This window comes from Lygodium microphyllum, chromosome 17 (assembly GCF_053477565.2).
Source record: "Lygodium microphyllum isolate KBCC chromosome 17, Lygodium_microphyllum_v1.1.10, whole genome shotgun sequence".
NCBI classification, from domain to species: domain Eukaryota; kingdom Viridiplantae; phylum Streptophyta; class Polypodiopsida; order Schizaeales; family Lygodiaceae; genus Lygodium; species Lygodium microphyllum.
In genome coordinates, this window is record NC_141151.1 from 40,578,277 (window position 1) to 40,590,717 (window position 12,441).

Genomic DNA, 12,441 nt, shown 5'->3' on the forward strand with positions numbered 1-12,441 from the left:
GCATGTACTCAGTGTATGCTGATGGGTAGTTGTCTCTCTTTGTAGCTATGTTGACCTTCTTATAGTTTATGCATACTCAAATCTTCCCATTATTTTTCATGACTATGACTATGGGTGATATCCAGCCCATGTGCTCTATCTCGCAAATGAATCCTGTCTTTAATAGCTTATCAATCTCTTCATTCACTATGTGTGTATGCTTAGGATTCATCGTGTACATAGGGATGTTATGAGTCATGATACTTGGATCTATTCCTTTTAGCTTGTCTAAGGACCAATGCAAGAACGTTGGAAAATTTCCTTAAGAGATTTATGAGGTCATTCTCCTTCTCCTTAGTTAGGTCGTCTGCTATGTACATGGGTCGAGGCTTATCCTCCTCTCTCACCACCAAGTTGACCTCCTTAACTTTGGTTGATCCTTTGATGGGTTTACTTGCTTGCCCTTTCTGCTTGTAACACCACTATTTGATCACCCAACTTCATGAAGTGCTTAGGTAGGTCTTGGGGTTTCTTTTGCCATTTAGCTTCTGAAGACATTGAATTTTCTTTCTCTCCTCCTTTAGCCTCTTGTGCCTTAGGTGGACTAGGAGGTCCCCCTTGGTGCATTTGGTCCCATGTGGTTGATGCATTTTGGGGTCACTATTAGATCTCACCTTGATGTGGAGTTGTACTTTCCAACCTCACTAGAAGAGGTTGTCTCCCCTAGTGGTCACAAGTCCAAACAGTGGTGTGGTGCAAGGATGAACTAATCTCACTTTCTCATAATCTACCACCTCTAGGCATTCTAGCCAAGCTTGATCACAATCTACCTTGGCGTTCACTCTGAACATGTTGACCTCTTAGGGTTTAGTGTTTGCTCTGATTTGCTCAATCACTCTACTCGGAATCCCCATACTTGGACTATGCATTGTTTTTAGGAAAATCATGTTTTCAAGTTTTTTCTCACTTGTTATGAGAGTCTAGTTGTACGACATGTTTAAGTTGTGCACCTTAGTCCATTGCCACTCTTTGCTTCCCATAAGATCCTCGAGGGGCTTTAAATTGGCAGCTAGGTTGCAGCCAACTCACTTGATAGGTACTCAAAGATCTCATGGAGTTTCCATTCATTAGTTGGGACACGATAGGTGATTGGCATTGGTTGGCTGATGGGACTCCTAGCCATCATGCACAAGGGCACTGTGGATAGGTTAGAAGTGACAGCATTGTTAGGTTTGCTAGTTGAGTCTACAACTTGCCTATATTCATCCTCATCCTCCGAGAATGGGAGATCAATGGTTTCCAATACATGCATCCAATGAGGCTCATCCTCAGGGGTAAGGGATGTACCTTGTTATAGGTTGATAATCGCCTCTAGCCCTTGAGTCACCCTTTAGCATGTGGTAGAGATGGTATCTAGTTCCATTGGTGAGGTTTTCCAAGTGTCCATCTCTACTCAGACTGCTTTTGATCTATTGCCTAAGAATATCAGGCCATTACCCCAGTCCTTTATCACTTTGACATTCCTTATCCAAGGTCTACCTAGCAAGATATTATAATCCACTACCTTCATGACTATGAATTTCATAGAGAATTGGATCCTCGCTCTCTTTAGAGACCGATCCTTCAGGATTCTGAAAGGTCTAACCTTCATCCCATTTTCTAGAGTGACATTGAAACATGTGATTTCCACCGGTGGGTATCCCTAAGCCTACAAGATTGCATGGCCAAGTACACTAAACTTTGCTCCTATGTCTACTATCTCCTTCCACCACATTGTATCTCCTAGGGCAACGATGGGTAAGACTGCATGCATCTTAGTGCCTTCCCAAAAGGCATTCACTTGTGGGGACTTAGATATTGGGCTAAGTGTCGGGCTTGGTATATGTGTCGTAATGTCATGGTCATGTAAGCGTAAGCCTTGCAGCTCGTGTTTATCAATTTGTTCTACCCATAGCTTCAATATTTACCATAGTGCAGGGTTTTTTCTAAACAATTCTCCTAGTGACAATGTCACTCGAGTTAATATTAGTGTGGTTAGCACATTGCCTACCATCTTTCCCTCCTTAGGTGTTTGGGCTTCCTACCAATGCTCTTGAGTGCCTGCCTGGTCGGGGCATCCATGCTCTACCCATGTGGCTATTCATGTGGTGGTGTTGCCTCTCCTACTCTCAAGTACGTGGGAGATATTGGTAGGCTCATGGTTGAGAGTTTGTGGATCTCATCTTGAATGATAGATTCAACATCTTGCAAGTCAGCTTCTGCTTCTTTTATCCATTCCTTGACCTTATCCATAGCCTTTATCTGATTGGGGTTAGGGTACTCTCTCCAACCTTAACACTTCCCTTCTCTCTTGTCTTAGGGGCAAATGTTTCTACTTCAACATCAATGACCTATTTTCCCTTTGTTAACATGGTCTCACTCTCTATCTTGAGCATTATTTTTAACTCAATTCTCATTTTCCTCCTTTGCTGGCTCTTCTTTCTCATTGAGGATGCATCCAGGTTGCTAGTCCATGTAATGAGATAGTAGCTTGCTTTGTTTGAGCTCATGTCATGGGATTTATGGGGATAGATGTGGCATCATTGTCAGGTGACTCAACACAAAAGAGTGTGAGCAACACATATGGCATGATTGCCAGACTAATGGAGGATTTCTGCCTACGACAATTGATAAATAGGTGTGTGACTCCACATTTAGGGCACCTCAAGTCAACCTTCTCCCTATTTTCTTACTCCTTTTGAGGGCAGCAATATGAGATATGCCACCCTGGATGGTCACAGATGTCCAACATGCTATGGGCTCATGGTTCTTAGCTCCTCCTACACCTCTACCTCTCCCTCTACCTAAGGCCATGATCCCTCTACCTCATGGTTCTGAGCTCCTACTATGCCTCTACCTCTCCCTCTACCTAGCTCCCCTTCCAAAGTATGGCTACCTAACTCTTGGATAGTATGGTTGAGTGTAAGGTTGCTAGTAAGATAACTGTCTTGGCAATCGACAGTGCATGGTATCATGCCTGAATCTTTCGTAGTTGGCACAAGGCCACGATCTAGGATTAGAATATTTAGATGGTAGGTGGTTCCCTCCATAGTGCACACATTGCACGTGAGGTCGTACTCGCCTTTATATTGATTATTGTAGCCTGGTTAGTTTCAACTTCAGATCAGCTATCACTTGGGTCTGGTCGACACTCTTTCCTTTATCTTACTCACTTAGGGCTATTTGTTTACTAAGTGTGATAATTATCTTGGCATTTCTAAATGTATTGCTTCCCTACTACATAGCCCTACAGCTTCTCTCCTGAGCAATTCATCCACCCGCATGGCCTCCTCAAAGACTCTTGCAAGCACATCCCTTTGCATGTTCAAGTTGCTCATTAGGGCCTTATAGAGTTCTTCATTGTGGATCCCATTAATGAATACAATAGAGATTGCTCTCTCATTGGGTCATTCAACTCTTATAGACACTTTTCACATGTGTGATGTAGTCCCTTATGTCCTCTTTGTCTTTTTGGCTAACATTCATTAGCTTAACAATGAGGTTATTAGAGTATCTTGCCTCCAAGAATCTCTTGATGAAGAGATCCTTCAATTGGTGAAGTTATTGTGTTTGGCATTGTCTAGACTAGTAAACCAAGTCTATCCCTCGTCTCTCAAGCAAAGACCAAAAGCTTGTGCTCATTGAACGGGGTCCATGAGGTTGCTAGCCTCACACACATGCTCAAAATTCTCAACAAAGTTGTAGGGGTCATTGTTTGCTTGATGTTTCTCAAGTTGCTTGGCAACTATGGGTATCTTTGTTTGGCTCCTGGTATTTGGGCCAACTCCCAACCTAGCTAGCAATGATGCTACCAAGGCTGCTCCACTTTTCTTGATGATGGTGTTGTCTAGCAATTGTTTTGTGAGTAGTTTGTTCATTGTAAGATTGGCTTTTAAAGCTCTCTCCCTATCAGCATTGCCTCCCACTCTATTTCTTCTTGAGATGGCTAGGATCATGTGAACCTCAATGAGCTCTCTCTCTTGGTGCAACCTTTGAGCCCTTTGCTCTTGGCTATAACTCCCAATGCAATGTAGTTATCCTTCCCATTCTCCTCTCCTATCAATCGTTGCTAAAGCATCTGCAATGCTCCTCATCTTCAACACATACTCATTCATAGACATTTTCCCTCATAACTACTTGAAGCAATGGGTAAATCAAAGGAAAAGAAAAAGTGGTGCAAAGTTTTCTTTGAGTCTGGACATACTTCCAAAGCACTGTACTTATGTTCATGGGTCTTGTGAAGAAGGAAAATCCTGCAAGTATTTTTACATGTTTGATTTATGCAATGAGTTTGATGGTATCTGCAAGAGGTTTTCATCAGCACCATTAAAGAAGGCTTCAAGTTCGAAGATGGATAAAGTATGGGAGAATATGGATTCTTTTGAGGATATTCTTCATGATGCTTATGAATTGCATGATGATCATGAAGGCAAGAAAGTCATGTCTTGTTCAAGTGTGAAGCATATTGGGGGATTGTTTACAACAGTTGAAAAGATCAAGGAAAGATATGAAGGTGTTTTGGATATCGATTCTGATTCCGATTCAAGTTCAAGTGATGATGATGATGATTGGTACTCTTTATCCATGGTCTTGCCAAAGATTGAGGTAAAGGGAGTGAGAGAGGACAAGAGCCAAAGAAGCCAAGAATCCTTGAGTGCCCCAAACCCCACAGAGCAACTTGCCAATAGGAGAGTGGATCATCATATATTTTGCATCGATAATCTTAAGGTATTTTCCATATTTTGATATTTTTCAAACTGTCATAATCAATCTCTGGTCAGCTTTAATCAAGAAGAGAACAAGCCAATAGTTATGAACATTGAAGATGATCAAATTGGTGATCAGGAAGATCAGTTCTGTATTCAAGAAGATGATGATGTTATGGATGATAAGTTTGAGTATTATGGTTGTTGCAATGAAGATATCATTGTGCATGATTTTCTTGGTTCTCTTATTGATGCTAAGGAAGATAATGTAGCTACTAAGTTGGATTTGAATGAAGGAACTTTGTCAAAACTTGAAGAAGTGCCACTACTGCAAAATGCACCATCTTTGGATGTATTTGTTCAGGATACCGATGTTTCCAACATACAAGATAATATTTCCAGTCATTGCATTGCTCAATCTGAAGAAAAGTCAGTGTTCCGCTCATGGAATTGAGGAATTGCAAGATTAGCACTATAATCCCTTTGCTAAAAGAGCAAGATTACAAGATTTGCATTACATTTCCTTTGCAAGAGTTGGTTGAATATGAAGCATTGCAAAATGCAGTCACTTTGCATGGTTTTTCTAAAGTTCCCCATGAGGTACATTCTATGCTTCAATCTCCAACTAAGATGATTCGTTGGTTTTTTGTTGAGCTTGAAAAAGAGAGAAATGCAGCCAATGTTGCAACAATTGAAACTTTGTCTATTATTAATCAGCTTCAAGAGGAGAAAGCATTACTACAACAGGAGGTTTCTCAACTCAAAAATGTAATGGATTTCCAAGTCTCTCATTGTTTTGAAGTCATTAATGCTCTTGAGGAAGTTGTTCTGCAAAAGGATAATGAAATTGTTGATTTGCATACACCTTTGGAATTTTCTCCTGATTCAAGTCAATATGTTATTCTTGAGCATCTCTATGCATTGAATGATCAAATTGTTGATGTTTCAATTCAAACTATTGTTTCTGAAGTCTTTGAGGACTATGATTAGTCTATCACTAAAGTTGAAGTATTTGCAAGTATGCAAGTACCCATAGTGGATATCTATGCAGTTCATATTGCAGCATAAATGGTTGATGTGATTCATGTTGATTGGTTTTTGAGCATGAAAGTACTGATGCTGTATGAGGTGGATGCTTGTAGCAAGTGTATGTTACAATTTTTTGTATCAAGAAAGCTTCAGAATGACCCACAAGAACCTAATTTTCAGCAATTCTTACTGCTCAACTTTGAATTCCTGCAACACTATCTTGACTTGAGAGTGTGAGGGAGTAAGTGTGAGGGAGTGAGTGTGTGGGAGTGAGGGATCAAGAGGGTGAAGCTCTTCACCATCTCCTCTTCTCTTCTATTCTTGTACTTCCTATAGCAGCAAAATGTACTATAGCAAGCTGAAATACAGTCAGAAGTGTTACAGCAACCTCCAAAACATCAAATACGACAACCACATGATGATTACTAGTTCCAAGTACTTGAAAATCAGTGTTACAAGTTGTTGTGGATAATCTTACATATTTCTTTTAGGATGAAATGTCTTATTCAAGATCCAAATTGTGTGGTACATTGCCATACATTTATTATGATGAAAACGCTAGAGCATCATTGATATCTTTTCAAGTCAATGCAATTATTCTTTACATTTGGAGCAATAATCTACTTATTCTATTATGGTTTTATATCTTCATTCTCTATGATATACTATGGATGTCATTGTATATGATGAGTTCTCAGCCTTGGCATATTTCATTGAAATGGTTGTACTATAGAACTATGGCTCATTACCTGTCAGTAGTTGTAGCTACTTTCATTCTGGCTATAAAGTAAGGGGACATTGTTCAAGTTGATTATGATGAGCCACAGAAGGATTCACTGGTTCAAAAAGTAGTTGGAATCGATTTTATGCAAGTCAATGTTGCTATAGTGCCTCACGTAGCAATAGTGCGGAATTCTATGGACAAAATGGTTATTTGTCAGTTTTATGAGATAAATAGCTCTCAAACTTTAAAAATATCTCATTATACTTATGTCAGTGATATTTTAGTGTTGGCAATAGTATTTGTTTGTCTTGAATGGACAAAAGAGATGTCATTCATGTTACAGGAAACTACAATCTTGATGAAGGTGATTGTAACCTTGCTGCAAGAGACAGGGTTATTGCAATCAGAAACAAGGTTATTACAGCAGATAATAAGGTTACTACTATAGGCAACAAGGTTACTACTCCAAGCATTAGGTTTACCATTGTTAGTAAACAATAACCCCCTAAAACAACATAGTTACCTCATGCACCAACATAGTTACCCCATGGAGCATGACAGTGATTTCATACAACAAGACATCAACTTTGTTTGTAGAAAGCAATGGTAACTATGAGGGGAGTCAAAGAACTGATATGGAGACACTCAAGGAGTAGGAAAATCCTTTATAAAAAATAGAGGAGGATTTTGATAGAGTAAGTCAACAAGCTATTATTGATGCGGAGTTGAAATATGAACACACTATGAATAAGTCAGTTAGAGTGTTTGAAGATGATGTTCAGGAAGTGTATTTGGATACAGAGTCCCATTCTAAACCGATAAAGTCAAGAAGACATGTATGGGTGAATTGACACATTAAGAAGAAGATATTTAAGGAGGGAGATGTTGTTATGGTGTATAATTCAAGGATTGAAAAGCATCCGAGAAAGCTAAAGTTGAGGTATACTGGTCCTTATGAGGTTGTAAAAGATGTGGGTCAAGGTACTTTTGTGTTGGCTACTTTGTAGGGTGAAATAATTAAGCCAACAGTAAATGGGTTCAGATTAAGGAGGTTGGTACAACCAGATTATAATGATTTACCTCCTGAAGTTCAAAAGAAATCCACAATTGCAGTTAATTTGGTTCATTTTTCTGTAGTTTTGCCCCATAGAGCAAGTAGTGCAATTTTGCCTCATAGAGTAGTTTATGATTTTCTTACTCTTTCTCGGCCCTATGTAGTATTACAGCAGTCCTTTATGTCTGAGAATATGGAAGCATTGATACATGAGAAAGACATGTTGCAAGAGAAGTTTGATGGTCTACAAGCAGAGTACCATAGACTTGTGGATATGTTTGATGGATTTCAACATGCTAAGCAGCTTCATAGTGCTGAAAATCATCCTACACATATTGATGATGTGATTAGGGCTGCTATTAGTGATGTTTTGCATAATCTTAACTAGCAGGTTAAGATTAGGGATCTCACAATTGACAGGATTCATGACATGGATGTTTTATCTCTTGGATCACATGAGTAGCATGACCAAGAGCAATCTATTATGGACTACCATGATGCTCATGAGCCTCATAGCTCATGAGTTACTTTGATGTACCACTATCAGATCTATTTCTTTGTTTGTCCATCATAGTTATTTCATACTTGTTATGTATGCCTCTATGTGATGCCTTTATGTTTTGTTTTGACTGTCTCTTGAGGGGATTATGCAACCATCCATAAGGCTATAAGTATCCTAATGGAGAGGCTCTACTTATGGTTTTTCTGTGTTGCTTACTTCATGGTGCAAGGTTGTGAGTAAGGCATAATTTTTCTCATTAGATATGTTAGGTTTTGGATAAGGAATTTTGACTTTAGGGATCATGTCATGGTTATGCTAGCCATCCACCGGTTGTGCCAAGTGTTAGCCATGGTCATGGTCTTACACTTTATGGATAATGTATTATACCCTTAGCATGGTTGGACCTTAGTTATGTTAGTCTTATGTGTGAGGCAATCTTTATATTTGTCTTATGAATTTTAGTGCCTCATGAAGTGTAGTTTTGAGGCAGTCAGAAAACATGACTTGAAGAGGCATTTCTCTATGTCATTTTCATGGATCGGATCATCCTGGATGTCTACGCTTGATGTATGATGGATTTATTTGGATATATGGAGGACCTAGAAATTGGTGCCATCATCTATTGTGTCTCTATCTTATTTGTAGCATGTTCTCTGTGTTCTACTTCTTATTCTCTGATTGTAGTTCTAAAGTTAGTGTTTTTATGTCTCTATGTGGTTAGTTCTAAGTTTCTATGAGTTTTTGTTATGAGATTTGGAATTTACCCCATGAAGCATTCTCTGTCTTGTTATGTATTCTGCATAGATAGGGCAGCACCAACCCTCTTCCAAGAGTGACTACCACATCTGTGCATAGCCTTCTCATAAGTGAGGGCTCACTAGAATCTGTCACCATCACATAATGCATAGAGGGGTCAAACCATTAGGAGGACAAGCGGATCTAACAGAGCATCTCAAAACTTGTTGTGGGGCCTCTATGGCATGTCCTCTCTATCTAAGTTCATGATCCTATACAATAGATGAATCTTGGGCCAGTACATCGTCATCAACCTGCCACAAGCTGTCTAACTAGAGCTAGTTGTACTATAACAAGAGCCTCCTCCTGAAAGATCATGCATACATCATACATCATGCAATACAAATGGAGTACTAATACCAAACCCTAATTTCATATTACTTATGCCAACAATGTCAAATACATGGTCATGACCCAGTTTAATTGAACCAATAACAATGCGGTAGGTATAAAACAAAAAATGGAGCACTAGTACCAAAGAGTAATCTCACATCACTTATGCCAACAATATCACATATATGATCATCACCCAATCTAATTGAACATGTAACAATGCAATAGGTATAAAACAAATGATGATGCGGGGTAACATGGAAGAAATCCCCCAAATCAAGAGGCCATCCACATTTATTTGTACTTACTATTCGCACACCTACACTATAGTGGCAACATCCCATCATTACCACTTTATTATTTATTCTTTCTATGATAATAGAATAAGGAAAGGTAAGTCACACATTATGACCATTGGAGTTCCCACATTGTCTTGCTCTCTCTTTCTTGAACCTCCATAGCTCTTGCTTCTCTCTTGCTTTCATTTATTCTTCCACTCTTGCCCCAACTTTCAATTGGTATCAAAGTGGGCATTCAAGGAGCTTCCCCAACATTCACTTTAGCCTAGGTAGTGAGCTTCATTCTCAACTTCCATGGGAACCACTTAATGACGTACGTATCAGCTCTATCTCTCCTTAGAATAGATATAGCGCTTCCACCCTTGCTCAAGATCTTCCTGAGCTCCAACAAGCAACCATTGTGGTCATTGGTAGTAGTATAAGTCTCTAGAATAGCCCACATGATTTGAACTAGCCATCCTAGCTATTCCCACTCAATTTCCCTCAATCATTTCCAACCTTATCCAGCTCTAGGCTTGCTCTAGCATTGGTTGTTTGTTTGGCATCCTATGTGGCACTTGTGGCTTCAATATTGAGAAGCTTTAAGGGTTTTGAGGTTAGCCATTGACCTACAGCTCAAGATAGGTCTACTATTCATTGTTTGGATAGCAAGCATTTACTTGTTTTATGCTCTATTGATGCTTATGGGGCCCGTTCATTATGCCCAAATGATGTATTGATGCTCAAAAAAGGCTTTTGGATTGATTAGAGCTTGTTAAGTTAAGTTGTTGAAGGGTTCTTTGATGTAATACCATGTGGGTAGCAAGCATTCAATGTGCGAGCTTATGTATTGAATACCTACACATGCTTTGAGGATACTACATGTATGTATTGATGCTTGGCAGTAATTATTATGCCTAGATATGCTTAGGTTGAGCTCTAGATCTTGGATTTGAGCTCAGTTGGTTGCATTTGGGCATTGCTTACTTGAATTGAAGTTTTACTGGTTACAAGCTTTAAGGCTTATTGCAGGTACATGCTATCGTATACCCTTTATGCGAATATCGATAATTATGAGTTGATCTAGCTTTGGTCAATATGCCTAGTACTTCCTCATGTCAGACATGTTTTTCAGCTCAAATGCATTCTTGATTATGTACTTGAGCTGCATTATTCATATGCAATGAGTTAGTTGTAGATTGGCATATCTCTATTGCTTTTGGCAGATCTCGTATGCACAGTTGGCTTATGTATATGCTACTTTTTTGTTTAGGATTGCATCTCCATATCTAACACCTTTGGTTCTTTGACAGTACTTGGTACCTTGGTGGTTCATGCTCTATTTTGTGTTGTTGGTTGCATTGTATATCCTAGTTGTCACATGGATATTATTGGTAGTGGAAGCTTTATCTTTTGCTTATTTGGCTTCAATTGTGCATTCATGTACTATAGTTTTGTGACTACCCATGCTAAAATTTTAGTTTTGAGCAGTTCTTTAAGAGCAAAAAATTGTTGCATGCACTGTACAACATCTAATTTGTGAACATCTATACCTTGCATTATACCCGACCTCTTGTAGTTGATTTTGGACATTTTGGGGCTACTTTACTATTACTATAGTAGTCCACTTCCTCTTTGCTTTACACTTATTATGGCATCTACTAGTGGGGATAGATGCCATCTTTAACATGTCAAGAATCGCATGGTAGGGGGACTTGCTTGAGTTGCTATGTGAAACACACACCATACACACAAGAGGAAGCTCACTCAAGAACACAAGAAGAGAGATGGAGGCCAAAACATTTTCTTGCTAGTTTTTTCTTCTTCTTCTACACATGATATAATGTACAAAAAGTATAGATAAGATACAACATAAAGAAAAGTGGTCTAGTAACTCAAACATCTAAATGCTAGGCTTGCATGCCACTAGAACACTCAGTGGAGGCTTTACATTACCATCTACTCTCTATACACCTAGTGACCTAGCTTAAGGAATTCTAAGCTCATCATGCAAACTCTTTGAACCATTGGAATCTCCATCAAATCCCAAATGACTAGTAGATGCATCATTACCATTTGACACTTTCTTCTTCCCTTTGTCTTGACATGCAACTCTTGTGGATGCACATGAAGACGTGGGGGTACTCCTTAGTCTCCTAAACCAAGGGCTAAACATAGATGTAGTACCAGATAATGTTTCTGGTCCACTGAGTCTCTGTGATTCTTGCTTTTTTTTCTGCACATAACTATCATCATCATCATCATCATCATCATCATCCAATGCATCGCCACTAGATGCATACCAACTACTCATCTCATAAAAAATAACATCCTTTGATAGGGTTATAGCAACGATATCCTTTCTACTCTAAAGAGTGTCCAATAAAAATATAGCTACACTGAGAGAGAGAGAGAGAGAGAGAGAGAGAGAGAGAGAGAGAGAGAGAGAGAGAGAGAGAGAGAGAGAGAGGGATCTAGAATGTTGTGAGAGATAGAGAGAAAAAAATACATGAGAGAGAGAGAGAGAGGGCATTTACTACCTACCTTGACCTATTGTTATGGAGGAAATTTGAATTTGAAATGGGAGAATTTGAAATTAGGTCTGGAGGCTAGGTACATGATCATTCTAGTGCTTCAGGTAGTATTACAAACGAATAGCAAAAATAATATAACAGTATAGATATAGATTGATAAGAGAGAATACAAAGAAATAATTGATAAGAGAGAAGACAAGAAATGTAAAAGTAGTTTGGATGGAGAAGTATCTTTTCCAAATCAATGTAGGAGAGACCCAAAAGTAGTATTGTAATATTAAGAAGAGAATTGCTAATCAAGCTTCTTACATATAAAGCATTCTTCGAGGGTCATCCCATGAACTACAGTTGTAGGAGTTGTGTTCATAATATAGACAACAATATAAATAGCTTCAGACCAATTTTTTTTTTTGTATTTTCTTTTCAAGCATCGATGCCCGTGTAACTTCTTGAAATATGTCTATTCTT

At 38.9% G+C, this 12,441-nt stretch overlaps 1 protein-coding gene across 1 annotated transcript; it reads left to right on the plus strand.

Moving 5' to 3' along the window:
- Positions 1-5,354: 5,354 nt before the first annotated feature.
- On the plus strand, positions 5,355-5,714 carry LOC148021817 (myosin-binding protein 2-like). Its single transcript, XM_087696759.1, has one exon. The coding sequence runs from the start codon at positions 5,355-5,357 to the stop codon at positions 5,712-5,714; it is 360 nt and encodes a 119-aa protein (XP_087552885.1).
- The last annotated feature ends 6,727 nt before the right edge of the window (positions 5,715-12,441 follow it).

Coding starts and splice junctions, on each gene's coding strand:
- LOC148021817 (XM_087696759.1), top strand. CDS start 5,355: ATGATTCGTTGGTTTTTTGTTGAGCTTGAAAAAGAGAGAAATGCAGCC.